General features: G+C 49.9%; 1 protein-coding gene across 1 annotated transcript in view; it reads right to left on the bottom strand.

Annotated features, from left to right (window-relative positions):
• Positions 1-25,982, bottom strand: part of CUX1 (cut like homeobox 1) — a 395,035-nt gene that overhangs the window by 14,711 nt on the left and 354,342 nt on the right. The window contains 3 exon segments of the mRNA XM_021005648.2: positions 1,019-1,283; positions 6,378-6,566; positions 10,344-10,646. Coding sequence (XP_020861307.1) covers positions 1,019-1,283; positions 6,378-6,566; positions 10,344-10,646 — 757 coding nt within the window.

Raw genomic sequence — 25,982 nt, 5'->3', positions numbered from 1 at the left:
GCGTCAATGGCTGCTGTGGTCCTTGGGGCCAAATGCCTGCAAGCATGTGTATGTATGCACACACACACACACACACACACATACATACTCTCTCCAGTGATCTGCTTAATATTATAAACCAGTTCTATGGCCAGAGAATGCAGCCTGAACCACGTGACCCACGATGACGAAGATCAGCCACAGTCCAGCCCCTGGGGAGGGTCTCTTGGAGGGGCTGGTAGGCCTCCTCCCCACACTGGCCACACAGATTTCTCCTAGTACCCCGGATAAGCCAGAAGCACAGCGGTGCAGTCCAGCCATCTGCAATGTGGGGAAAACAACGATTTCTTGCCTTGAAGTGGGCAACAAAGAGCTGAGAATCCTGATGGAAGGAAAGCCCACTGAGGGCAGGGCTAAGAGCCAGGCATCTACAGGAGGAGAGGAACCTCTGAGACACTGAGGAAGGAGACTTGGAAACGGAGTAAGCTGAGCTGGCCCCACGAAGGCGAGGCCCACGAGGCTGCACAGAATGCCCTATGGGGCGGGGGGAGGGGCAGGCACCTCCATGGAGGCTGGAAAGGTGGGTTGGGAGTTTACGGAGGAGGGGAACAACGTGGTTACTTTAGCAGCAGATGCACGACTCTTCAGTAGCTGGCCTTTACTGACCGCTCCGCCCCCCCCCCCCCACCTGGAGCGAGTCTACCTGCAGTATCACTCTGTGTCCTGGTCCTAACGACCCCTCAGAAATGTGCCATGTTAAGTTCCTCTAGTGCCAGATGGCTTACTCCTTGACGGCCGAGTGTGGGCCTGCATGGTGCCCTGAGTGCGTCACGGGTATGGGCCTGCCCCCTCTTCATCTCCTTACGGGGCTGGGCTGTGCAGCAGGACCTCGTTCAGTGGTTCAGAGGCTCAGCGAGGTGCAGGGACTCACCCAAGGCCACCCAGGCTCCACGTGCCTGAGGCAGGATGTGGACCTGTACCCTGTGTTCCCCAGCAGGCGGCCCCCTCCCCCGTCACTCGGCTGCTCGCAGGCTCGTACCTGTAGTTATGGAACCAGTTGATCACGGTGCTGGTTTTCAGGTTGAGCTGGGTGGCGAGTTCTTCAATGGTTTTCGGTGATGGGTATGGCTTTTGCTGATAGGCTCGTTTGAGTGCTTCCTTCTCTTCCGGTGCCAACACCACGCGAGGCTTCTTCAGCTGATGCTGGGGCTGGGGACTGGCGCCCTGGTTGTAGTCGATGCCCACCGAGGAGGGCTCACAGGGCTGGCTGTCGCTCACCGAGCTGTGCCTCCGCTTCATGTAGGCTGAAGGAGAAAGAAACCACCTTACTTTCCAGGGGCAATGATGCTGCTCAGACATTTACTAGGCACCTCCTATGTGCCGGCTATTGTGAGACAATGAACAAATGAGGGGGAAAGCATCTGCCCGGGGCCCAGCTTCTGTACCCCTAACTCATGGCCTTAGAGAACTGCCTCTGAGGGGTCCCGGGCCGAGTCTCTCCATGAGCTCTGGCCTCCTGATGGCAAGTCCAAAGCCCTTTCTGCTACACAGCCAGTGTCTATAGGGTCCAGCCCTATTCCTCTCCCCATCACAAACACTGCACGGTGAACTTTCGATTAATCCTAAATCCACATGGGCTTTGCAGCCTGTGGCGACCTAGGCCCTCCCTTTTCCTTGCTGAGGAACGTCCCAGAGTGGGCAAAGAGCCAAGGCCTGGAACGCAGCGGGGAGAGAACTGGTAGTGACTGACTACATTCATACAGAGGTGTAAACAGCACCATCTCACACGATCCTCACGTCCCGGGACATTGTGGGATTACCGACTTAGACTTAGGACAGGTCTAGACCCCCTCAACCTTACAGGGGAACAGCAGGAGAAGACAGGTGATTTGCTTCAAGTCAGACAGCTCAAGGGGTAGAACCAGGATTTGAACCCAGGCCTGCTGACTCCAGATCTAGGGCTCTTTCTGCTGAACCATGCTGTACTTCCCCCCACTTGACAGATAAATAAACTAAGGCTTGGAGTGGCTAAGTGACTTTTGGCTTTCCCAAGGTCATAGGGCTGAGAGTGAGGGTCCAATGGGAACTAATAAACAGTACTACCTAAGAAGACATTAATATTATAATTCATATACTGTAAAAGATACATGATTGTTACTAACAATAACAATGTATTCTAAAATAAAATAAAAATGGATTTTAGGTCATTACTGGTCTTGCATCATCTGTTTCTCCAGGTAATTGGCTGTTGAGGGACTGAAGTCCTTCTAACAGACACAGACTATTACTCACTCAGCAGTTAAGAAGCTTGGAAAACTGCCTGGGGCTCTCATAAGGGACTTGCCCAGGGTTGCCCAGTCAGTAAATGTCAGAGGCAGGATCTGAACTCTGGTCTTCCCTACTCTACGGCTGGACAAATAGTGGATCTCACTGAGTTAGCAAATGAATCCTCTGCAATCATTCCTCCTGCCAAAGAGTTTGGAATACAACTTGTAAGAGCTGCCGGGAAGTGATGGAGCTGGAGAGCAGCCCCTTTGGCTGAGCCCAAATGCTGCCTAATCTGTCTTCTATGCCCTCTGCTCAAAATCTCCAGCAGCCACCAAGGGCTCCCTTGTGATCACTGGTTCAGGAGAAAACATGGAGGCTGGAGAATGAGAGTGGACACAGAGGGACTATTACCAATGCCAAGGGCGGTTGTGAGGTTTAACCACTGGGAGAGAGGCAAGGTGGCAAAGTGGGTGCAGAGCTGTCCTCAGGGCCAGGCAGACCTAGGTCGCTTCTCCCTTCTGGGCGATGGTTCCTCATCTGTCAAATGAGGGCTCAGACTTAATGGTTTCTAAAGGTCCTTCTAGCTCTAAACTTATGATTATATCAGGCCACAGGTGTAAGAGAAACCTTAGGAAGCACTGCTGATCTAGGCACATTGATGAGGCAAAGAGAGGGTTCAGAGAAGAGGCTGAGGATAAAGGAAAAGAAAAACCTGCCCCAAGAAACAGAGGCAGCTCTCAACTCTGGGTCTGCTGCCCACCTCTTGGCAGATTATCTGCTGAAGAAGTTTTTACCTTTGGTTGCATTTCTTTGTTATCTGATATCTTTTCAAAGATTACAACTCATTATCAGACTGAGGAGAACATCATTAGAAAGGTAAATTTGCTCCTCCCCGCCTCCCTTTCATCATATAGTGCATTTCCAAGCCAAACAGAAATAAATACCTCTAGATTATCTGCTCTTTTGGGTCACCTCTCTCTCTCTCCCCATTACTGTGGATAATGGAGAGCTAGTTCTAAGCACCAATTCCTTTTCAAACTCCACATGGAGAACACACTGAGAAGTGTCATGTGATGCTTCAATATCATGGTTACTATTTAACAGGTCAGGCTCCTGGCTCACTTATTGGGGTTGATTCACGTTCTCATGTCCTGTGCATCCAAGGCACTGTCCAGTATATTAGGAGCTGAGTTTGCCTTCTTGGCCCAAGGAAGGCCCTAGACTCAGCAGAAGCAGTATCTCTTTGCTGCCACAAGATGGTGCTTGGAGCCCATGGAATGACTGGACCAGTGCTCTAGGGAAACTCCTCAGGTCTGGTGGAGCTGCTTAATATACCTCCTCAAGTGAACATATTAAAAATAGAAATACCTTATGTTTTCTGGTCCATGCACTAAAATCTGAGATTCTTCCACACTCTATTTTGGAACTGCTACGCATGGCACTTTTGGGACTCTGAACTAATTCCATGTACAAAATCCCCCATCTCTGCCAAGGACACCACCTTCCTCCTCATCACCCACATTCGTCAAGCCCTCGCTTTCTCTCCCGCCAATCAGGTAGCGAGGCTTGTCACTTCTATTTCCTACATCAGGTCCCCTGATTAAGGTCCTCGTTACCTCACACCCAGATTACTGCGGTGGTGCCCAACCCGGCCGGAGAAGGGCCAGTGGCTCTTAAGGACTCCTGGAGAGAGTGCAGACTCTCCTGCTGGACATCTGAAGTCCTCTCCAGTCTGTCTCCTGGAGACCTTTGTGGCCCCAGGGCACAGGACTGCCCTTCCCACATGCTATGTTCCAGTCCTCATGCACAACATTCTGTCTTCCTTCCTTGGGCTCCTGGGCCTGAAACACCCTCTCCCATCACCTGTCTCTGGAGGTCTCAAGCTTCCCTCAAAGTTCACCTCAAGGGGCACCTCCTACAGACCATGTCTCTGCTGATCCCTGATGATGTCAGTCCCCTCGCCCCATTTCCTTTGAATCTAATTTGCATTTATTTATATGCTGGTTTTTTTTTTGGGGGGGAGGTTAGGCAATGCAGTTGAGTGACTTGCCCAGGGTCACACAGCTAGTCAAGTGTCTGAAACCAGATTTGAACTTAGATCTTCCTGACTCCAGGGCTGGTGCTCTATCCACTGCACCACCTAGCTGCTCCTGCATTTATTTATATGTCATAGGATAAGAGGACCACAGCTTTGGGGCTGGAAAGGAGGCTCACTGACTTGCTGAGAGGCACAAGGCTTCTAAGTCCTGGAGGCAGAATTTGAACTCAGGTCTTCCTGACTCTGGGCTTATCTGCTGTGCTCCTAGATGCCTCTACTATGTGTGTGGACACATTATTTCTTCCAATGGAATGTGGGATGATTTCATCTCGGTCTCTACATTCCCAGGGTCAGATATGGAGCCCGGCACACAGTAGGCAGTTACGAATGCCTACTGAATGAATGTGGTATTAAGGAGGCAAGCAAAGAATCCTTTGGGGTCATGATGAAAGTTTAGTTAATAGACTCATCCCTTAGATTGGGAGATAGAGGTGAAGGAACTGGGGTCAGTGAACTCGGGAAAAATATGGTGACAACAGCATGTCAACACTATTACTTTCCTCTGTCACTCACTTAAAAACATGGCTATGAGAAGGAATCTGTAGGTTTCCCCTGATGGCTAAATAAGGGGCCAAGACCCCAAGAAGAAGCCAAGACACTGCTGGCTAAGGCACAGCCAGTCCATAACAGCCCTCAGAGCAAGCCCTGATGTGGTGCAAGAAGGAGAACCAGTGGGGATAGGGCAGGACCCCGGGGTCAGAGAGACGGTCTGATAAATACACTGTAAAATGTTTGGGTGCTCGGCAAGCTCCCATGCTCAGAACTTGTGTCTCTGCAAAGAAGAAATCTGTTTTAAAGCCTCATTCTGCCAGCAAGGCAGGTTGGGCAGCTCGGTGGTGCTGGACCAGGAATCAGGAGTTCAAATCTAGCCTTACACACTTGCTGGCTGTGTGACCTTGGGCAAGTCATGTCACCTCTGCTTGCCTCAGTTTCCTCATCTGTAAAAGGAGGATAACAACAACACCTCCCTTCCAGGGTTGATGGGAGGATTACATAATGTCTGTAAAGTGTTTAGCACCATGCTGGGCACACAGGAACCACGACGTAAACGTCAGTTATTATTAGTGGGAAGAACACAGGAGCCAGGCCCAAAGAACTGGGCTCAAGGCCTGGTTTTTCCTATTTACTAGTCCCAAGGCTGGGGACGTCACCTCGCCTCTGAGCTCTGGTTTCGTCGGGTTAAAAATGCCTGCTCAGAGCAGCCAGGAGGAAGCTTTCCCACGAGTCGGGAAGCCCGGGGCTCCAGGGCCGGCTGAGCAGCTCTCTGGGGCCTGAGCTGTAGGGAAGGTGCCACCTTCGCTGGCAGAGGGACGTTCTCCCTGGAAACTCCCTTCGCTAATGAAGTCATGGCACCCTCAACAAATGCTGCTGACTGACTAAATCACAGGCCTGCCAAAAATTTTAAAAAAGTTATGAACTTCACAGAGTTGTTGGGAGAAAATGGCTTTGTTTTTGAGGGCAATGCTTGGTGTGCTGGAACCATAAGCAATTATTTTGCCATCTTCGCCATTACCGCTACCATTCCTGTTCCATAACCTACACAGTACAGAATAACAACACGAATAAACCTCAGTTGTTGGATGAGACTGGGGGAAAACCAGACCGTGCCGCCTACAGGGCTCTGGCCTATCCCATTCCCTCCTCCTCCAGACAGGCTGAAGGGCCCTGGCCAATACGGCTGGCTGGGATGTGGGGGAGGGGTCACTCGGGGAACAAAGCAGCGGCCCACAAGGGGCCGAGATGGGGCCAAGGACCCTTCTGACCTTTGGCAGCCAAAGGGACGCGCCCGACCTGCGTGAGAGCCTCCTGAGCTCTGACTGGTCTCCTCGGCCACAGCTGGACACGCTGAACTTTGACCCTCGAGCCTGAAGGACAATAACCAAGTGACCGAATGAACACTGTCACAGAATCTACCATGTGCTGCATTCGACTGTGGGCCACTGTCTCTTCAGTTCAAATTTATAAGACTTGAGGACTGAAAAGAAACAGTCAATCTGGAAATAAGAAAGCCACTTGCAGGATGGACACTCACCTTTCTTCTCCATCCGCTTCATGTCCATCAACTTTTCCACATTGTTGGGATCATTCAACCACAGCTGCATCCGGACGAAGGGCTCTCTTCCCTTCAAACTCAATTTATGCCAGGGCTTGGGGCGAGCGAGAAGGTCAGAGACGGAGCCCTGGGTGAGCCCCAAGATTGTCTCCCCAAACAGACGCTGACCTGAGAAGGAAGCAAACCGAGCCATCACTGTGGGGTCCAACGTCCAACACACACGGCAGAGGAGAGGGGCACCCCCCCCAAACGCCCACGATCCCTCAAAATGGCGGCGGTAAGGAGAGACTTTAATGAGAATGCTGTTAATTAGGCCCCAGAATCGCTGACACAGACCAAGAATGAACACAGAGAGCACAAATCTCCAACTTTCCTGGTCACCTCAAAATACAATTTCAGTCTTTGGATTAAATTAAACGTGGATGCGAGAACATCTTGTTTTCATTCTGTATATCTGGACACATGTGCATGCTGTGCCACACACAGAACGTAAGCTCCCTGTGGGCAAAGACGGCTTCATTTTTTGGTCTTTGCATCCTCAGCGTTCAGCATGCTGCCTGGCACACAGCAGGTGCGTCATAAATGCTTGTTGACTGATGGATCAATTACAGGGCTCTCATGATTATTTATATTTTGGATATACTAACACAATTACAGATTCCCGCCCCTCCCTTAACGTCCCTAGAGCCCAGGTCAGTGTCACAGCCCAGAGTAAGTGCTTAACAAATCCATGCTGATGGACTGCAATTCAGAAGTGGCTCTAACCAACCCCCTGACCAACCCCCTTCCACACACTGTCTCAACTCCAGCTCACAGCTTTGGGAAGATCTCTCCCTTTCAACAAAAATGAGAAGGCTTCTGAGATCTGTGTGCCCCCTACTGGCTTCCAGGTAAGATCCTCGGGAAAGTCAAACAGTGAACTTCAGGTGCCCAAAGGTTAGAAAACGAGGAAAGTAGTTTTGATTGGATGATTTAAAAACACACTTGGGGGCAGGCCATCCTTTGTCCCTGGCATGCCCCTCCAGCACTGGCGAGGGGCTAGTTAGAGACACGGTGCTCTCGTTTCACGGATCCACACTTTCTTCTCAGAGGCTCTTTTTGGCCCAGAGCCCTGGCAAACCTGCCTCTTTCTTCCCATGGCCAGTGGTGTATCTGGCTCTTCAACATCACAGCAAGGAGAGAACTTTCCAAGGCTGTCTGACGGTTCCTCAGCTGCAGGTTAGGAATGTACCCACTGATAGCTGTTCAAATGAGAACCCGTTGAGATCCGGACTGCCCTGGTGGGGAATGTAAACCTCTAAGGTGTGCGGCCCATGGAGACGGAGGCTTGTCATGGATGCAGAACAGGACCTGCTGGCGGTGGAGGGGGCTCAGGCCATTCTTAGAGAAAGGCTCCCCATGGGGCCCTGTTTTCAGATTCAGACCTTGTGGCTCTCTGGGATTCTTCCCCCTCCGCCCCCGCAGGCCCAGGAAACCAAGAGCAGTTACCCACCTCTTCTGACAGAAGCCTGTTTCAAACCCTGTCCCTTGGAAAGACCCTCACACTCAAGGAGAACGATGCACAAACAGCTCCTCTCTGCACATCCGGCACGCCGGGGCATTAAAGAACCCCCAAACCCAAGTGATTGCTCCTTGGAAATTATTGGTACTTCCTAAGAGGCTTCAGAGAATGCCTGTGCCTCAATCAGCCCGTTTCCGCGCTCTCTGTCCCTGGCTTCTTCGATGGCTGATTGCTCTGTCGTCTTTGTCCCAGGGGACAAAGGTCATCCTCCTTCCGAGTCAAGCGGTTTCTGCTGGTCCAGGAAGGAAGAGGCCTACGGTGACATGGAGGATGAGTCTTGGTTGATTCACGTCCTTCATGGTGTACTGCAGAGAAGGGGAAGCGGTCATCCTCGAGGGACAGGCCAGTCACCACGTCAAGTCTCACAAGTTTTGTTCTTAAGCTTGGAGGTCAAAGGCCACTGCTTGGAAAAACCCATTTATCTGTGGCAGTTTTCTTTCAATGCCTCCCCTGTTAGCCTTCTGACTGAAGCAGGGGCAGTCTCAGCTGCCGTGATTTCATGGCCCGGCAAGGTGGGGCCCACAGGCTGCCCTGCCGCTCATCAGGGATGACATTCCTGCAGTGAAAGCTGAAGGAAATGCCGAATGGTGATCTAAGTGAGGGGATGCCGAGGGAGGGCCACAGATCTTATAGCTAGAAGGGGTCCAAGAGATCATCAAGTCCAACGTTCTCATTTTAGAGGTGAGGAAACGGAGGCCCCCAGAAGGGATGTGACTTACCCAGGGTCACCCAGTGAGTATTAGAGGTGGGATTTGAACCCAGGTCTTCCTGACTCCAAGCCTACTTTATCCACTGTGTGTCTTGTGTCAAATGAAAAGACAAACATTTCTCACAGGGAAACAACTCATCACAATTTTAAATCTTGTCAGCTCTACAGACTCTATGGTTTTGTGGCCAAGACCCTAAAATTCAAACCGCTGGGTTCCTGGGAACCTTTATGAATTTTAATAATTGGCAACAAACAATGTGGTACAATGAAACTGGCAATGAATTTGGAGTCAGAGGGCCTGGGTTCAAATCCACCCAAGACGCTTAGCACTTGTGTGACTGACCATGGGCAAACCCCTTTCTCTGAGAGTCAGACCAGGAGACCACCCAGCTCCCTCCCAACTCTAAATCTGCGATCCTAATAAAATATCACCAACAGGCTTCAAAGACCAGCATTTTACGAGCTGACGGCGGTTCTTGTTGCAAAGGTTTTTCACAGCTGATGTTATCCTTTCCCGTCCATGACACAGAAAGAACTTTGCCCAGCACCAGGGAGGGGAGAACACCTCTTCAAAGCAGACTGGCGATGGCCTCTCTGCTGTTAAGAAGCTTAGGCAGAGTTTCTAGGGACTTGACACCATGACTGTTCTTTCCTCTCCTATTTCCCTTGGAAAAAACCAAAAAAAGAAGAAATCTGGCCCGTCCCAAGTATTCCTGGACAAATGTCCAGTAGCCCAGCGACTTGCCCCAATGTGCAGCCTGCCACTGTGGAAACAGGGTGCTGGTGCTGGAGACTTTTACGTCTGAGAAAAGTCCAGGAGAGTGCTCGGTTCAGACGCCGTGTCCTGAGGACAACCGCCTCCATCACTGGCGGAGAGAGTGCCCACACTGGCTTTGCCAAGGCGGAGTCCAAGGAGGCACAGGGGCAGACAGACGCTTGGCCCGTGTCGGTTTTCCAAATGACCACAGCAGCCACTCTTCCTTCTGACTGGCCAGCACCAGGTCAGGTGGCCAAGACGGCACTCCAACTGCCCGCTTCCCCACCTGGTCATGGAAGATCGGCAGTTCCCAACCATGTGGCTACAGTGTCGCGAGCCACGTGCCTGACGGTGGGAACACTTAAATCCGTTCCATGCCCAGCACAGTCTGGGGCACATCTCCTCGGTTTTCTGCTTTCGGGGTTTGTCAGTCATACCACGGGAAATAAAAAACATGGATGGCACCTCGATGACTAAAAACAAAAACACCTTAAGCAGGAAAAAGTGACCAGCAGCGTTCTGGGCCCCAGCACAAAGATGGTCCTGTTTAACAGTCCATGTTTGATCACAAGCCTTTAGATCCGGGGCTGCGAGGGATCTCAGAGGCCATCCTATCATCGGACACAGCCAGTGATGCTCTTTTCCTCAGCTGACCGTGCTCCTCCTAACACTCTTCTCCTAAAACTCAAACAAGAACTACCTCGTAGGATACCTAGTGCTCCTTGAGAGGAGGGACTGTACCTGACCCATAGTACGTGTTTCAAGAATGCCTGCTTGCTGGCTGGCCCTGCTAGAACGTAAGCTCTTGGAAGACAAGGGCTGCTCCCTCTGTGTCTTGGCACCCCCAGGGCCTAGCACAGGGCCTGACCCCAGGAGCCACCCCTGCGCTCTCCCCCCCTGGTAATGAAGGATATTTACCAAGGTTATTGTCCGTGAGCACCTCTTTGACCCTCTTGGTGATGCCGTATGTGTCTAACTCGGGCGACATGGCGACCAGCTCTTGGATGCTGAGGGCCGAGTGTCCCGAGAGTGGCAGAGGCGTCGTCGGCTGGGAGTCGGAGGTGGGAGGGTCCCCAGGCTCGGGGACTTTTCCGTCCTTGCTTGTTTCGATGGCAGGGCACGGCTGCTGTACCAGCTCTGTTAAACTCTTCACCGATTCACTGGAGCTCATTGGGGATTCTGGGGCAGGGCTGCAACTGGCTGAGGTCTTTGGAGTGCTGTCTGCAATGGAAACATGCAGAGCCCTGGTTTAGAATAATTCTCTCTCCAAGTCTGCATCGACTTTACTTATCTTAGAAATAATAATTGAACACCCAGCTACAAAATACATACACTGTGAGTCTAATATGGACTCCAAAAGAATTACCTTGCCAAAAGGATGCTTCCTTTGTAAATGGGGTATCATATTTTTCGGACTGATTAGAATAATCCCTTCCTTGAAGTATGTAAAAATAACAGCGACAGAAGAGTTCGCTAGATCTCAGCAATGTTTTCCTGGATTCACTAATCATATAATCATGAATTACTATTCTTGCAATTTTCTCTAGTGCAGAATGAGGTCAGCTAATCCGAGGCGGGGGTAAAGCTTTCCTTCTGCCGATCAGAGATGGAAGGGTCCGCATCAGTCACTGGCCCAGCCCCTTCATTTTACAGAGAGGGAAGCTGGGTTTTGAGGGTCTGAAGGGACTCGAGAGGGCACTAACTGGTGAAGCTGTGTTGTGAGCCCAGGCCCCCGCCTGCACTAGCTGCCTTGGGTGGAGGCAGAAAGTGCTCTCTCTCTCTCTACTGTGCTTCTGAAATGTCAAAGGGGACTCTCCAAGTATTAGGGTGCTTGACTCTTCCTTTTTTTTAAACTAAAACAAATTTTGAACTCAGCCAGAGCCAAAGGAAACGACCATTTCCCTGTATATTGTAGAACAGGAGGGGCTTATACAAGAAATTACGAATCTCTCTTATGCAGTTAGTTCTACTTCAATAAATTAAATTGTGTTATCTTTTGTTTTTGCATCACTGACGCTTCCCAAGGGATGTATGACCCCTTCTCTTTCTCTCTCCTATAAAGTGCCCTCCTTAAAAAGAACAAGAGGGGGAAAAAGCTAATCAAAATGAACAAACATATGCAAAGAAGTCTGCAGTAGCCCACACCCGCAGTCCCCACCTCTGTAAAGAACTGGCCTTACTATATCTCTGCTTAAGGAAATCTGCGGCCAGGCCCAGCAACTCCTTACTTTGTTCCTGAATGTTTCCATTACACTATGCCCCCTGGTCCTTTATCTATGGTTTTCCTCTCTGCAAATGTTCTGAAGCCCTGGATCACATGTTGGGTTTTAAATAAAGTCTCATATGACCAGGGTGGGCGGTGGCTGCTCTACGTGACAGAGAGATGTTCAGGATGTCAGCGAGGCCATCAACAGCTGATACCTGATTTTCCTCTCTGCCCCTTTCACTGCAAAGAAATCCTTGCTTATGCAATAAACAGGCAAGGGCTTCCCAGGCAGGTGCAGAGAAGCCCCTTGCGCCTCTCTGGGCCCTTCCAATAGAGATTTCGGGAACTCCAGAAATTGCAAGGGCTCTTGGTTACTTGGAATAATTTCTTCAGGAAAATGTGTCAACAGCTACTTTCTAAGCAGGCAGAATTTTGAGTCTTATTCCTGATTTTCCCCCTGCAACTCATCACAGCTCGAGAGCCTAGTGCATAAGCCCACAAGAAAACAAGAGGATTCTCTTGCTGGTCTACGTTTTGCTCTAGCTTCCTTTTCCCCAGGTGGAATGTCAGCATGCGCGCATGTGTGTACACACACACACACACACACACACACACACACACACACACGCGCGCGCGCGCTTGCACAAAGAGCAACCCCGCCCCCAGCCCCGCAACTATCAAAGTCCAGAGGTTCAAGAGTTAGGTTTGGGGGTAGCTAAATCACCCAGGACTTCCACTTCCCCTAATTTCTGAAGGAAGAATGAACAAGTCTGGGATTGGGCCTTGGTTTTGTCATTGACAAATAGTGGGTTGGTCTACCTGGATTCTTCGGCTCCTTCCTGCTGCCGCCTTAGTCAGGCTGGTTGGCCAGTGTGGACTTGCTGAATGAATAAAATGGAAGGCTGGTCCCAGGCCCCTCATTTGGCCATCCTCTTTCCACTCTCCCAAAGCTCTGTCTTTGGCCTTCTCTTTGGCCTTGACACCCCTCTTCCCACTTTGGTAATTTCATCCACCCCCATGACTTCAACGCTCAGCGCCTCTCAACTCCAGCCCGGCCCCTCCCCCTCAACGTTCTGTTCACGTCTCAAACACAACACATCCGAAATGGAATCCTTATCGACGCCCTGCTAAGGCTGTCCCTTTCTCCCAGCTCCCCATTTCTGGGGGTGCCACCTTTGTCTTCTGCCTTACCCAGGCCCGAGACCTGTGTTGTTTTTGATTCTTTCCTCTAACGCACCACAGCCCTATTCAATCAGCCGCCACGGCCTGCAGATTGCCATTCCCTCTCCTCTTCCCCATTCCCCAGCTGAGGACGACCTCATCCCTTCATTACCTCTCTGTCTCCAGCCAGTCTCCCATTTATCCTTCCATGGCAAAGCAACAATCCTAAAGCGTGAGTCTGACCACATCGACGCCCCCACTTGACAATCATTGCCTATAGTGTACAGGACAAACTAGCCATTCCCTCACCCGGGATAGACGGTCCTGCACATCTCCTGCCAGCTTTTAGTCTGAGTTTCACACACTCTAATTTCCAGCCAAACTGGACCCCCGGCTGCTCCCTGATGTTGTCCTGCCCCTTTCCATCTCCAAGCATTTATGTGGGCTCTCACCAGGGTTCAGAATACATCCATTTATCTTCACCTTCTAAAATCCTTTGGTCCTCCAGGGTAGAGCTGGAGTCAGGGACCTGTGTTTAGATCCTGCCTCTGACACAGACTACCTGTGAAACCTCAGACATTCCACTTCCCTGGGTCTCAGCTTCCTCATCTGTCAGATGAGGGGGCTGCGAACACATGTAGTGAGGAGCACGGGGAGAAGGTGACTTTCACCTCTGTCTAGTATTCTTTCTGCTGCCCCATGTTGGTCCCCTTCTGTCAGACTGGAAGCTCCCTGAGGTCAGAGACCGCCTTTTTCTTCATTTTGGGTTGCCCAGTGCCTGGCACACTGCGTACAAGGAACAGATAGATGCTCCAACGGTCTCTGGGGACTGAGTTAAGGGGAAGAGAGAACGCCAGCATTCTCAGTGCTCCTTTCATCTCCATGGGTCTGGAGAATATTCTCCCGGGCAGAATGAAACCAGACTGGGGCTGATCTATTCTGGGACACAATAGCATGGTAACCATCTCCCGAATACTGCCACACTCGGTGTCTACGTAACTCCAGAGACAGGGCACAACCAAAATAAAATAGAGGTATTTAAAATGATAAATACTTTTACTGTATTGCATCCTTGCCGCAGAAAAGTTGCCCGACAGTCACATAAAGCCATCCCCTCAACCTGAGTAATCGGATTTTTAAAAAACTGGTTATGAAAGATGTAAAGGAGACAGATATAAAAGCTAGGTATGGTCCACATAAATCTTTAGGGCAATATGAATCCTACAAATCTGATTTCTTTTCTCTGCTCACCCCTGGGTCATCATACAACTGAATATAAAACCCAGCAAATGTTATTTTTGTATCAGCAGCAGCTAAAGGAATTGTACTGTAAATTTGCCCTGATTCACCCATGCGAGGGACCAATCTGGCAGCCCATCCATCTTGCTCACTGTATGCTGTCAGGGATGGCATGAATTCCCTACATGACAAACAGATTTCTTTGCAGGTCTGTGTCCTTTAACCCACAGCAAGGTCAAAATTGTGGCTGCCTGGCTAATAAACCGCCCTGGACTGGTTCAGGTTCCTTCTAATTCTGTCCCTGGTGCCAGCTTAAAGAAATCCGACCAAACCACCAGAGCAGCTGTAAATTTCTTCTTCTTCTCGCCATCCAAACTCCATGAGCTGCTCCCTGGATCCTCCTGAGGCCAAGGCACCAGAGGATCAGCGGTGAGTCTCCTCTGTAAATTCACCAGCCTGCCTGTTTTACATGACCCTTCCCCCGGCCCAAGCCGTGAATGCAGACGGAGGCAAACGGGGCAGCGACATTTCTGTGTTGCACAGCTCCAACATGGATTTTCATCGGGCATGCCTCAGTGTCTATAAAATGCTTCCTAAAGAGCATCCAGCACCCGGTGCTTTGCCTGCTCTGATGGGGAGGTAATTTATTCATTAACAGATGTGGGTACACACAGCCCTGTTCCTGATGCCTATTTTTGGGTTGGAGGGAGCACAGTCAAGCTCACATTTTTTGATAAGCATGGACAGATGCAACAGAACATTGACTCCTCAGAGACCACGAGCGCCTTACAACAGGCACTCAGAAACAATCGCTCTTTAGAAAACCATTTAAAGTAAGCGCACAGCTGGGGGTGGGGGGTGGGGGGGTTGTGGCCAAGCCAGAAACGCTAACCAGCGGGTGCTGACGACTCAGCGGCTGCAGCCGTTTTCATGGGCCCCCGGGCTCCAGGGAGCACTTGTGGTCCAGATGGAACAAATTCAACATTAGGAAGCAGCAAGCAGGAAAGGACATGGAAAATGGATCCTTAGAACTTTCTGATGCCAAAGACTGGATCTTCAAGAGCAGGGCCTTGCCCCACTTTGGGGTCCTCCAGCCCCAGAGTTCAGGAGGTGCCATGGAGGGCTGGGGGATTTTCACCATCATTCACCATATTCTATTTGTGTGTTTCAGATTATGGGTTCTTCCCCTTTTTGGTGACGTGGATGACGTCTGAGGAAGCCTATGGACTCCTCAGCATCGTGTTTTTAAATGTATAAAATAAAATAATATCTGGGATTACAAAGGCAACCCATTGCACTGAAACAGTTAATCTCTAAGAACCCCTGTTTTGGGGCAACCAGAGAGAGGACTCGGGGTGGCAAAGGGTGGATTGAAATTTAATGCGGACTGATAACGCCAGGCATTTCTCCCAAAGGGAAGATGGGGAAAAAGTGCTTTGAGAGGTCCTTAAGAGGGTCTATATTTTATTTAAAAGGCACTTCGCACATTCATTTTCCCTCCCAGAAAAAAATGACATTATCGTCCTAATAAAACAGAGTACAAGGAGTGGGACAGGCCCCGTGTTTTATTACTACAAGGAATACTAAGAAAGTGCCCTCTACCAACACAGCTTGGCACCTTCTCTCTGCAATCCAGCCTTAGAGAATGAGCTGGAGCCTTGCTGCCGGGACATCAGAGATGGTCCTGACCCCAGGTCTTCTGGACTCCAAGGGCAGGGCTCTCCCCACGCTTCGGCCACCTTTGAATGAAGTACAGGTATAATCTAAGCGGAGGCAGTGTGTTGGGGCTCACCGCCTATGGGACCTGGGGCACATCTCTTTCTGGACCTCAGTTTCCTTGTCTGTCACAAGAGAGCTGGACCAGGGGTCTCCAGGTCTCTTCTTCTAGCTCGAGATCTTTGCTTCCAGGGAAGTATTAACTATCTCAGACCAAAAGAGAATTACTTGGAAAATCCCTGCCCAGACTGGGTTCTATGTCACACAGCAGATCTACTCAATGACCAGGTGTTTGTACAGGTACTATCTAATCATGGGCACAGGGGACTTTCAAAACAGTGAAACCACACCTGACTGAGCAGGGGCTGCCCCCAAACGACACCGCTCCCATTCTCGCTGCATCTGAGGACAAACACCAGCCTCTCTCTCAAAGGGCTGCTTCTCAGTCAGCTCTGTCACAAGGATGGAGAAGGGCTTTCTTTCCTTTGAGTTCCTGCAGGGTGTGCCCAGAGGGAGATGCAGAAGGAGCCAGAGCCTCGATGGTAACAAAGAGCCTCATTTCACAGACCTGACACCCAGCTCCGCTGGGGCCTGTTTGGGGAGTGGCCCCAAGGTGGGCGACCAGGACGCTTATCATATGACCAGACCTCACTGTGTTCCACGGCATTCCCTAATAATTCTCAGCCGGCAGTATCTGCAGTGGGTGCCGGCAGCTCCTGGAGCAAAGTAAGGGGTCTTCCTGTAGAGAGCATTTGCTTTAGGAATAACACAACACCCTTACAAAGAGTCTGCCTGTTCCAAGAACCTACCCACCATGCTTCCTGCTCCCCTAGGCTGAGCAATATCACAAAGCTATCATTTCCCTTTTCCTTTGTTCCTCTCCCCTCCTCCCCTCTCTTCTTCTCCTCTCCCCTTTTCTTTTTTCTTCTTCTCCTCTCCTCTTCTCGCTTCCTCTCTTCTCCTCTTCCCACCTTCTTCCTTCCTCCCCTCTCCTCTCTCCTCTTTCTCTCCTTTTGTGATTCCTGTAGATGAAATCTCTACAAGACCCTATATCAGCCCGAGTGGGATTGGGAGGGTGCTTGGACCCCCGGGCCCAAGCTGGAGAAATATTGGCCCAAATCTCTTGCTCTCTCAACTACATGATGCATTCAGGGCTCTAAAAGGATTAAGAAAAGTATGAGATTGCAAAGACAGCCGGCAGACAACAGCTGCCTTGAGTTTCCAGCAGCTGTGCATGGAAGGAAGCAGGCCCAGCCCCATCTTCAGAGTCCACACTCTGCAGTTTATCCGAGGCCTGATTTACATTTCCAGCCCCAGCCCTCTATCTGCGGTAATAATAACCTAAATTCCATTTAGTGTTCATTTGAGCAGTCAGGATAAAGTCATTTCATATTATCTCCCCACTGTGTAAAAAACAGCTTGGAGGTAGGAAGTCAGCAAGCATTTTCACCAAAAAGTAATTATTGTAAGTGACATTTTTACTGCTGGCATGCCATAAGGCACACTGTGCATTCAGAAGGACAAGTTGCTGAAACAAAATGACAGGGTACTCCGTGACATTCTGACAAGAACCCAAACATGATTTAGCTGGCGGTCTGGTCTGGCGCCCCACTCATCACCTGTCCACAGCCCAGGCTTGGGTCCATGTGGGGCTGGGAGGGGCCAAGCAGTGGGGGAGGAGGGGAGAGAGAGGAGGAGAGAGAGGCACACAGAAAGGACCTTGTGGGCTGTCTCAGACCCGGAGGTTTCCACAGACTCTTAACATTTTAGGATGGGAAGGGGCCTCCGGGGCAGTCTTGCCCAGACTGAACTCAACATGGAGAATTCTCCCTAGGATAACCAGGATGAAGGGTCATCCGGATTTTGTTAGAGATGTTTTCAGTGAGGTAGAGCCTGCTACCTCCTGAGGGGGCCCATTTTACTACTGGACACTTCTGAGTCCTTACCCCTCCCTGGGCCTCAGTTTCCTCATCTGCAAGTTGGGACCTCTGAGGTCCCTTCCTGCTCCAGATCGACAAGTCTGTGATCTATCCCTGGGCCTCAGTGTCCGTATCTGTAAATGAAGGGGTTGGACTTCTGAGGTCCCTTCTAGCCTACAGCTAGGATCCTCCATCCCTCTGCCTCCATGGGACTTGGTTTTCCTAACTGTAAAAAGGGAGGGTTGGTAGATGGCCTCTAACGTCCTTTCCAGATCAGGATCAATGGTCCTAATTTTTGAGAAGCACCATGGCAAGGTGGATAAGGTTCAAATCCTGTGTGTCATGTAGAGCAAATTCCTAAGCGCCATGTACCTTAGCTTCCTCATTTAAAAAATGGGGGTGGGGGTAGAGGTGGACCCAAGGTCCTCGAAGGTCCCGCCTGGCCCTAAATCTAGAGATACTTGGATCCTAAGTTTTCTCCTGACACGCAGCCCAACTCCTCCTCTGCAACATTCCACTGCCCACAATCCCTTCCTCTTAGGCCAAACGTCTCCGGGGTCTTCCCTATCCTGGCTGTCCCCTTCTGGACCCTCTCCATCTTGTCCATGGTCCTTCCACGCCGTGACCCACTTGTTGAGCGGTCTTGTGACCTCAGTGGGTTCTCATCAGTTCTGTCAGTGGAGCCACAAATCCGGTCGGGTCTGCCTGGCTCCTGCTGCCTGACGACAAGCTCACGGGCAGCGGGCTGACTCATCTATCAAGGAAAAGGAGCCGCTGCACACAGCTCTCATGTATCGCCTCCATCAGCGGGGCCAGCGCAGGCCTGAGGAACCACTCCTGTAGCTAGTGCAGACACTCATTATTGGTGACCACAGCAGCTCAGGGGCTGCAATCTGCTTGTGGGGAAAGACGGCTGGAAGGCCTGAAATTATAAGAGATGAAGTCCAACGGCACCAGAGGCAGCACACGCTTCTGGCTACTTCTTGGTCCAGTGTCCTGAAGAGCTTGTCTCCTAAGGGGGCAAATGGGCACCAAGAAATTCTGACCATTTCCTCGCTCACAGTGTGGAAAGTCTGAGCAACCCCTTCCTGTCCCCATGCACGTGTGACATCTTTCCATCAAAGTCTGAATGTCGCATCCAACTGTAAATACTGACTGACCCGTGGAGCCTCCCAGCATGCCATAGAGCCATGCATGATTTCAGGGTTTTTTCTTAAACTTCAGCATTTGTAACCCCAACTGGGGAGCCACGGCCTCACACTCTCGACTGAAAGAATGAGGTTCCCTCTACCAAAGGTGAAATGCAACAGTAGAGGGCTAATAAATCAGCGAGGCATGCTGAGTACAGCAATGCAATAAAATCCCCCTACAAGACTAATTAATAGCTCACATCTATGAACACCATTTTCCCCTCTTCAAGGCTGGGCGCTTAATGGATTTGCTATCAAAGACGGCGCCACGCTTTTAAAAGTTCTGAGACAAGAACTGCATGTGTGTGCGTGTGTGCGCGCACGCGTGTGGAACCCACTGCACGTGTTTCCACACAAACACATCCCCACACATTACCTGTACTGTACTGTAATTGGCATCTTTATGCTTTTAATTCCGGCGATAACACACTACTACTTGTCACGTTTGAAACAGCACATCTGCACGTTTCAAAAGACGCCATTAGAAAATACAAAAGCTTCATGTTTCCTGTTATTCACTTCGGACACCTCTGTCTCTCGCCCGGCCATTCTTTGTCACTCATCTCAAACTCCTCAGCTTTTTCCTAGTCAGACACAAATCACTTAAAGGCATAAAACAAAGTCCCCTTTGGAGGGTACTACACAGAGTTAATTGAAGACAAAGGGCCTTAAATGAGGGAGTAAATGTGAAAGCAATTGAAAGGAAAGTTTGGCCTATCAATTATAAGTAAGAGACCTTGGTACTTCACAGTGATCATGGATCTTCCTCAATCAATAGGGCCAACATGAGCCAAGCAAATCACTTCCATAAGGAGTAGAAATTAATAACTGAAGGAATATAGCAGGCAACAGGTCTGCTTTCTACGTCCACAGAGAAGGCAAAATACTGAAAATGGAAACGTGGCCAATAAAAAGCAATATCCTCATTTATCTTTTTATATGTGTACTATCTCTTCAACTTGACCGTAAGCCTTGCTTACAGGGCGGGGAATGTGCCTCGTACTGATTTGTACATTCCGAGCCTCGTACACAGCACGTGCTCACTGCATGATTGTTGATCAAGGAGTTCTGGGAAAACTGAACAGCAGCTTGGCAGAAAATAGGTTTGGTTTGGCATGTCCCACTACATACCTCAATAAGTTTGAAAGGATAATTAACTAAAAGTAAAAAGTAAGCCCATTAAAAACGATAAAAAAAAGGATGATTCTGTCTCTGAACTGCGGCTGGAAGCTAAATTTGTAACCAGTGGTAACAGACCAGGCATTCTAAAAGGGAAATGCTTTTGCACAAGTAAAGTGAATTCAGTGTGGGGGGAAAAAGAAGAAGCCATGGACTGGAGGAAAGAAGTCTGATATCCAAGTCGATGTCGTATTGCTACAATCTATGGAATCACCAGCCATTCCCCGACAGCTAAGTGGTAAACAGATGTGGACAAAGAGTTCTCAAAAGAGGAATGCAAGCGACAATAATCTAATGGGTGCTAAAAACGCCAATCCTCAGACAATGAAAATTGAAATAATTCTGAGGTCACCTCCTCACACCCAATGAATGAGCGTAGACAGTGAAAGATGCAAAAATATCATCGGTAGGGGCATAAGGAAAACAGTTATGCTCGTTCACTGCCAGGGGAGTGTGCAATCGTTCAAACACTGTGGAAAAGAAGCTGGAAATAGGCAAGGAAAAAACAAACAAACAAACAATGTGTACCAGTCACCTCTTGGCTGGAGCATCGCATAGGAGGTCAGACCTGCTGGGTGGGCTGGTCAGTTTTGCTCAATTGCTTTTATTTTCCCCTAAAGTCGTTTTTTTGTTATTAGGCCTAGCTCTGTGGGAGGGGAAAAGTAAGGGACTTAAGTGAGTAAGGTGAGGCAAAAAAAAAATCAATTGAGACCAATTCATACCCTTTGGACCCCATCCGAGTGATTATTGTACCCCAAAAAGTTGCTGACAAACAGAAAAACACCCACCTCTGTGAAAATAGATGGTGGCAGTGCTTGTAATAGCAAAAAGTGAGAAACTAACCAATGTCCAGCGAATGGACAGAGGCCACCTAAACCTGTGGGATGTGCCCACGAGGATGAACACATCATAGAAGCATGGGCATAGGAGACCTGTAAGGATAATGTGGGGGACCAAGGCAGAAAGTTTCAAAGAAGCCCACACTCAAGAGCACAACCACATCAGTGAAGACACTTTTTAATGGTCGAAGTTGTTGGCAATGTAGAAAACACACCCCCATCCTGCCTTTTGCAGAGAGAAAAGCGCAGCAGGGAAGGCGGCCACGCGCACTGGCGGCGGGGTGCTACGTAACAGTGTCTAGGGATTGTGGGAGGCTTAGTCCTGAGCACATGGTGCAGCTGGGTATGCCATGCTGGGACCAGGTTTGTCAACAAAAATCATTTTTAACAACATCTGTTTGCTGTTGACAAATGTGCTCCAGAGCAAAGCACAGAGAATGCCTTTATTTTTCTCATTCTGCCCTGCCCTTTCCCAGTTTAAAACCAGGTTGGGCCATTTGAAAAAAAATTCCCTGGACTCTAAATTGTTTCAGAAATTCCTTGCTTACTTTAGAAGCTCTTAATGAAGGTCGAAGATACAATTTCGAGGCTCCTAATCCAAATGAAGAGTTTCAGTAGCACTTTGCTCTGACTACATTCAAACAGTGTCCATGTCCCCCCACACGTCTACACTGAATGACAACTGGCTAATCAGTTGGAGGATATGTATTATTCTGAGTAAAAACGTGCTCTCAGGGATCGATATTTTTCCCATGGCTCTTTTCCAAGCTCATAATGGAACCTGAATGTCAGAAGCAGGATTTGGAAACATTAAAACCCCAAAGTCCCCATCCTAAATAAAGTCCACAAGTTCATTTTTATAGCCAAGACATGCTGGCAACCTTTCTGATGCTCTGCCCTTTCGAACCCAGTGGGCGCCACTTCAAGAACAGATTCTTGCCTCGTTACCAGATTCTCTCAAAGTCCACACTGATTTAGCAACGACACTTTCAAATTATCCTCAATAACCTTATTACTGAACCAGCTGTGTGTACAAACACTTAACTGGTATGTTCCTATGTTAAGTGAAAAAGCATATCACGCAAATGGTCTAAATATATATTAGTGAAATGTGAAAAAAATCCAGTTAAATTGCTTTGGTGTAATCAAAGATTCATCACTGGAGGTGTGCGTGCGTGTGTGTGTGTATGTGGCATGTGTGTATAGAGACAGGCTTCTCCATTTTTAGTAGGCCTGGCTCTTCTGCTTAGAATAATTTCTGTTCCTTATTTTGCCAACCTCTGATCTCAGACAGTCAAGCTTAGACTACAGTCTGACAAGAGAGTTTATTTCTACAGGTTTCTAGCGGCCGAAAAAAACCCCCCCCAAACCCAACCAGACCATCCCCAAACTTTTATGGATGCCTATGGATTGTAACCCCTTAGAACCAGAGCTTCAACTAGATAAAAAAATGTCCAAACAACCACAGGACATCCTGTCCCCCGCTAAGCAATGCCAAGTGCTGTGGGCAAGAATGCTTGGGTTAATGATGGAATGTCTTTTCCTTTAAAATAAAATCCAAGGCACCTGACCCTCGCTGGTCCAACACGTTGGTGTGGTGGCTTGCCTTGCATCTCTTTTTTAAAGCCTGAGCAGCTGAAAGGCCTGACCCGGCCTATTACTGGACTCAGGGCTGTTCTGTTCCCCGGGAGGAGCCCTGGGCTAAGGTACGGTAACAGTGACATTTACATTACAGGCAACAATATTAGGTGAGCTATTAAGGTACATTACTTTACACATCCTCATAATCTCTCCATACTGCTTTACTTAATTTGTGATAAAATTGTTGAGAAAGGGGCACTTAATGTAGGACAGTCAGTAAAAGTAATTTATCATCTTCTCGCTTCACTGCTCACGTTATCAGCGAGCTCATTCTCAGCATTCATCATGCAATCAGCCCATTATTTGCATATTAATCAGGCAGTGGACCGTGAACGAGCTGCATCCCAGCCAAATGCTGCCCCATCTCAGGAGGGACACTCGGTAATTATCGTACATCAGTGTTATGATGTGGTAATTGATTATAACATCTTTCTGTGGCCCCTGGGGAGTCCCACAGTGAGCCTAGCTTCAGGCACCAGGGGTGGATTTCTCCTCCAAAACCCAAAGAAATTATCGCTGTCCTTTAGAAAAAAAGGGGGGTGCTGCTTAAGGCCTTCCTCGCCATCCCCTACAACCCCCTCCCACGTCAGAGAAGAGAGAGGGCTGCCGGGCCCTGCCCATCCTCTCCCGGGTCCTCCGGGTGTAGCCTTTGTGGGGCGCCGAGATTGCTCATATAAAACACTTCCTCTATCACACAGAATAAAATGTCGTAACCTCACTACCTTGTAACTGCAAAGGTAGCTGACGACGGTGGCTTGGTGGCTTTATTTAGGTGCCAAATGACGGCTAATTTTGGTCCCCTCGTAAAGGACAGACCAAACATTTGCCAGCTCAGACTCGGGCTATATTTAGGAAAGGAAGAACAAACATCCACAAAATCGAGATAAAGCTCAAGGAAGGAAACCAAATGGCTCCTCTCGTCACCTTAGGGAGAGGAGACGGGGACAGAGGACGGCTTTCGCTACCTCCTCTGGCCTCCATTGTGGCAGGGCCTCTGTTGGCCCCAGCTGTGCCCACACACGAGCAGACCCACTCGGGGTGGGGGGAGTCAGCGGTGCTCCCATGAGCAGAGGGAACACTTCTCCCAAAGGTACAATGAGGAAGGAGGAATCTGAGGGGAGGTGGGAGTGGGGGGCAGCCGCAGCCCCGGCTCCCTCTAAGACGATGGCAGGGACATTCCCGAGGAGAAGACTGGCCTTCAGCTCTTTAGCACACCTTCTTCAGATTTCTATCAGAACCAAGTCAGCCTGAAGCTTCGCAATGTCAGAGGCCTTCTATCTACTTATTATCTGCCAGCTAGCCTGCAGCCTTTAAATGGCAGAAAGTTCATCAAATTAGGCAAGACGCAAACATCAATTTATTGGGTTTGTTTTCTTTCCGTTGAACACGAGGCGTAGACACGAGGTGGCTGAGGATACCTAATTTTCCAGTAATTGTCTGTTTTGTCTTGTTGGAACTGATTTTCTCTATTGTCAACTACAACACGGCTCCTTGAAATCTAAATATGATTTAATTACTTGTTCTGAGGTGTGATCTCAGCTAGTCTTCAGGACGCAGCATTTACTTTATAAAGAGCAGTTTGGGGGATCTTTCTTCACGCACAGCTCTAGGTCCTCATGAGGGGGGAGGACGAGCAGCCACTGCACTGAAGACTTCTAGGGGCTAGCCGAGACAGAGAGGGGGCAGAGGTCATGGGGGGGTGTGGATTCTCATCCGCTTGGCCGGGAGGCTGTGGCGTTGCTCAGTCACTCGGGGAGGCCTGGGACAAGAGTGACCATGGGGTAGTCAGCAGAGGGACTCGGGGTTTCCTGTAGGGCACCCCAGCATCCCTCCACTCTGCTGTGAAGTACACGAGATGCTCCCCCCCACACCTCTCCCAGCTGGGGTGTCATGGGGTGCAGCAGCCCTGGGGGGCCCGGCTAGGCCAGCTCCTTCCTGAGGCCGTGCCTGGAGTCAGCTCTCCAGAACTTCCATTTAGGAACTGATGGAGAGTAGGGGCAAAGGGGATGCAGGATGACATGAAAGAAGGGAAAGGACCCAGTTCAGATCCTGCTTCTGGCCCTCACCAGTTGTGTTTCCTTAGGCTCTACGTGATCCAGCCTCTTTGGGCCTGTTTCTGAGGGGGCTGGGCCAGATGGCCATCCAGTTCTCAGTCTGTAACCCTATGATCCTATAAGGTCACAGAGCACAAAAAGTCAAGAGTTTGCAGGGATCTTGGAGGGATCTTGGAGGTCCTCTCCTCCACCCCCTTCATCTGACAGGTAGGGCAACTGAGGCTGGTGAGGGGAGATACTTTGCTCAAGGCCACACGGTTGGTGAAGAGCAGACCTGGAACTGGACCGAACCTCCCTCACTCCCAAAATCAGGTTCTTTCCACCATAACCAGACCTTGTAAGATTTCTAGGGGATCTTCTGGAAACTTCCATTTTAAGCCACACCAGAAGTCTGAGGCTGAAAAATGGACGGGACCCCCTTGTTCCTGCTTTCTGCCTATGTGGAAAATGAGGCCCTGAGAGGGGGTCACATACCCAAAGGTGGTGGAGGCGGGGCTTGAACACAGATCCCTGGGTACGGCTCTAGGCCTCCCTCAGCTACACCCAGGGGACAAGGTTCTCTTTACTTCTGAGCCCCTCCTTCCTCAAACAGGGAGCCTGGAAAGAAGCTGTGGGGGCCTCGCCTCCTCTCGTGCCCCGCTTCTAGGCACCCAGTAGCCTCCAGCATTGGTAGGTATTCTCTGAGCTCTGCTGTCTCGATGGTTACCCCGTGGGAGTCAGAGTCAGAGTGGGCTGCCCGTTCTTCAAGCCTTGGCCTGGGTGTGAGTGCCATATGCCGTATACCGGGTGCGTGACTTGGGCTGGTCACTTAACCCCAAGCTCAGAGAAGGGGCTCAAGCCACTGGTGCAGGCTGTCTCCACACTGGGAGTTCTCTGCTTGGAGCAGATCACAGGCCTGGTCCTAAAGGAGGAGGGGTGTGAGGGGATTGGAGGTACTGACGTTCCCAGTACAAGGGGCAAGTTGGAGCGTCAGAGGAAGAGGAGGGTCAGCCTGGAGGGCAGAGATGTGACCCGAAGGGGCTGGCTGAAGTGCCTCCTGAGGCCCCTGCCCATTCTCAAATATACTTCTGTGAGATATGCGTAGGAAAGCTCTTAGGGGACAGTGGAAGAGAGCTGGGTCCTAGATGCAAATCTTTTTCCCCCCTCTATTGTTTAGCAGCTGCATGACTGGGGCTGAGATCCTTAACCTCTCTGGGCCTGACTCCTCATCTGAAAAATGAGGGCTTTGGACCCAAGACCTCTGAGGTCCTTCCTCCTCTCTCAGGGCCTTAGTGGGCCTCAATGGCCCTTCCAACACCACATCTAAAAGCCGATAAATCCTGGCCTAGAAATCATTTCCTCTTCTCCTCTCATTATGTCCCTGGCTCTCCAAACTCCCTCCTGAATCCCCAGGCCCTACCTACACTCAGGCTG

The sequence above is a fragment of the Phascolarctos cinereus genome, unplaced genomic scaffold (assembly GCF_003287225.1).
Source record: "Phascolarctos cinereus isolate Bilbo 61053 unplaced genomic scaffold, phaCin_HiC Scaffold_5;HRSCAF=322, whole genome shotgun sequence".
NCBI lineage: Eukaryota > Metazoa > Chordata > Mammalia > Diprotodontia > Phascolarctidae > Phascolarctos > Phascolarctos cinereus.
Note: the sequence above shows the minus strand (reverse complement) of the source record. Positions and strands in the feature narration are given on the sequence as shown.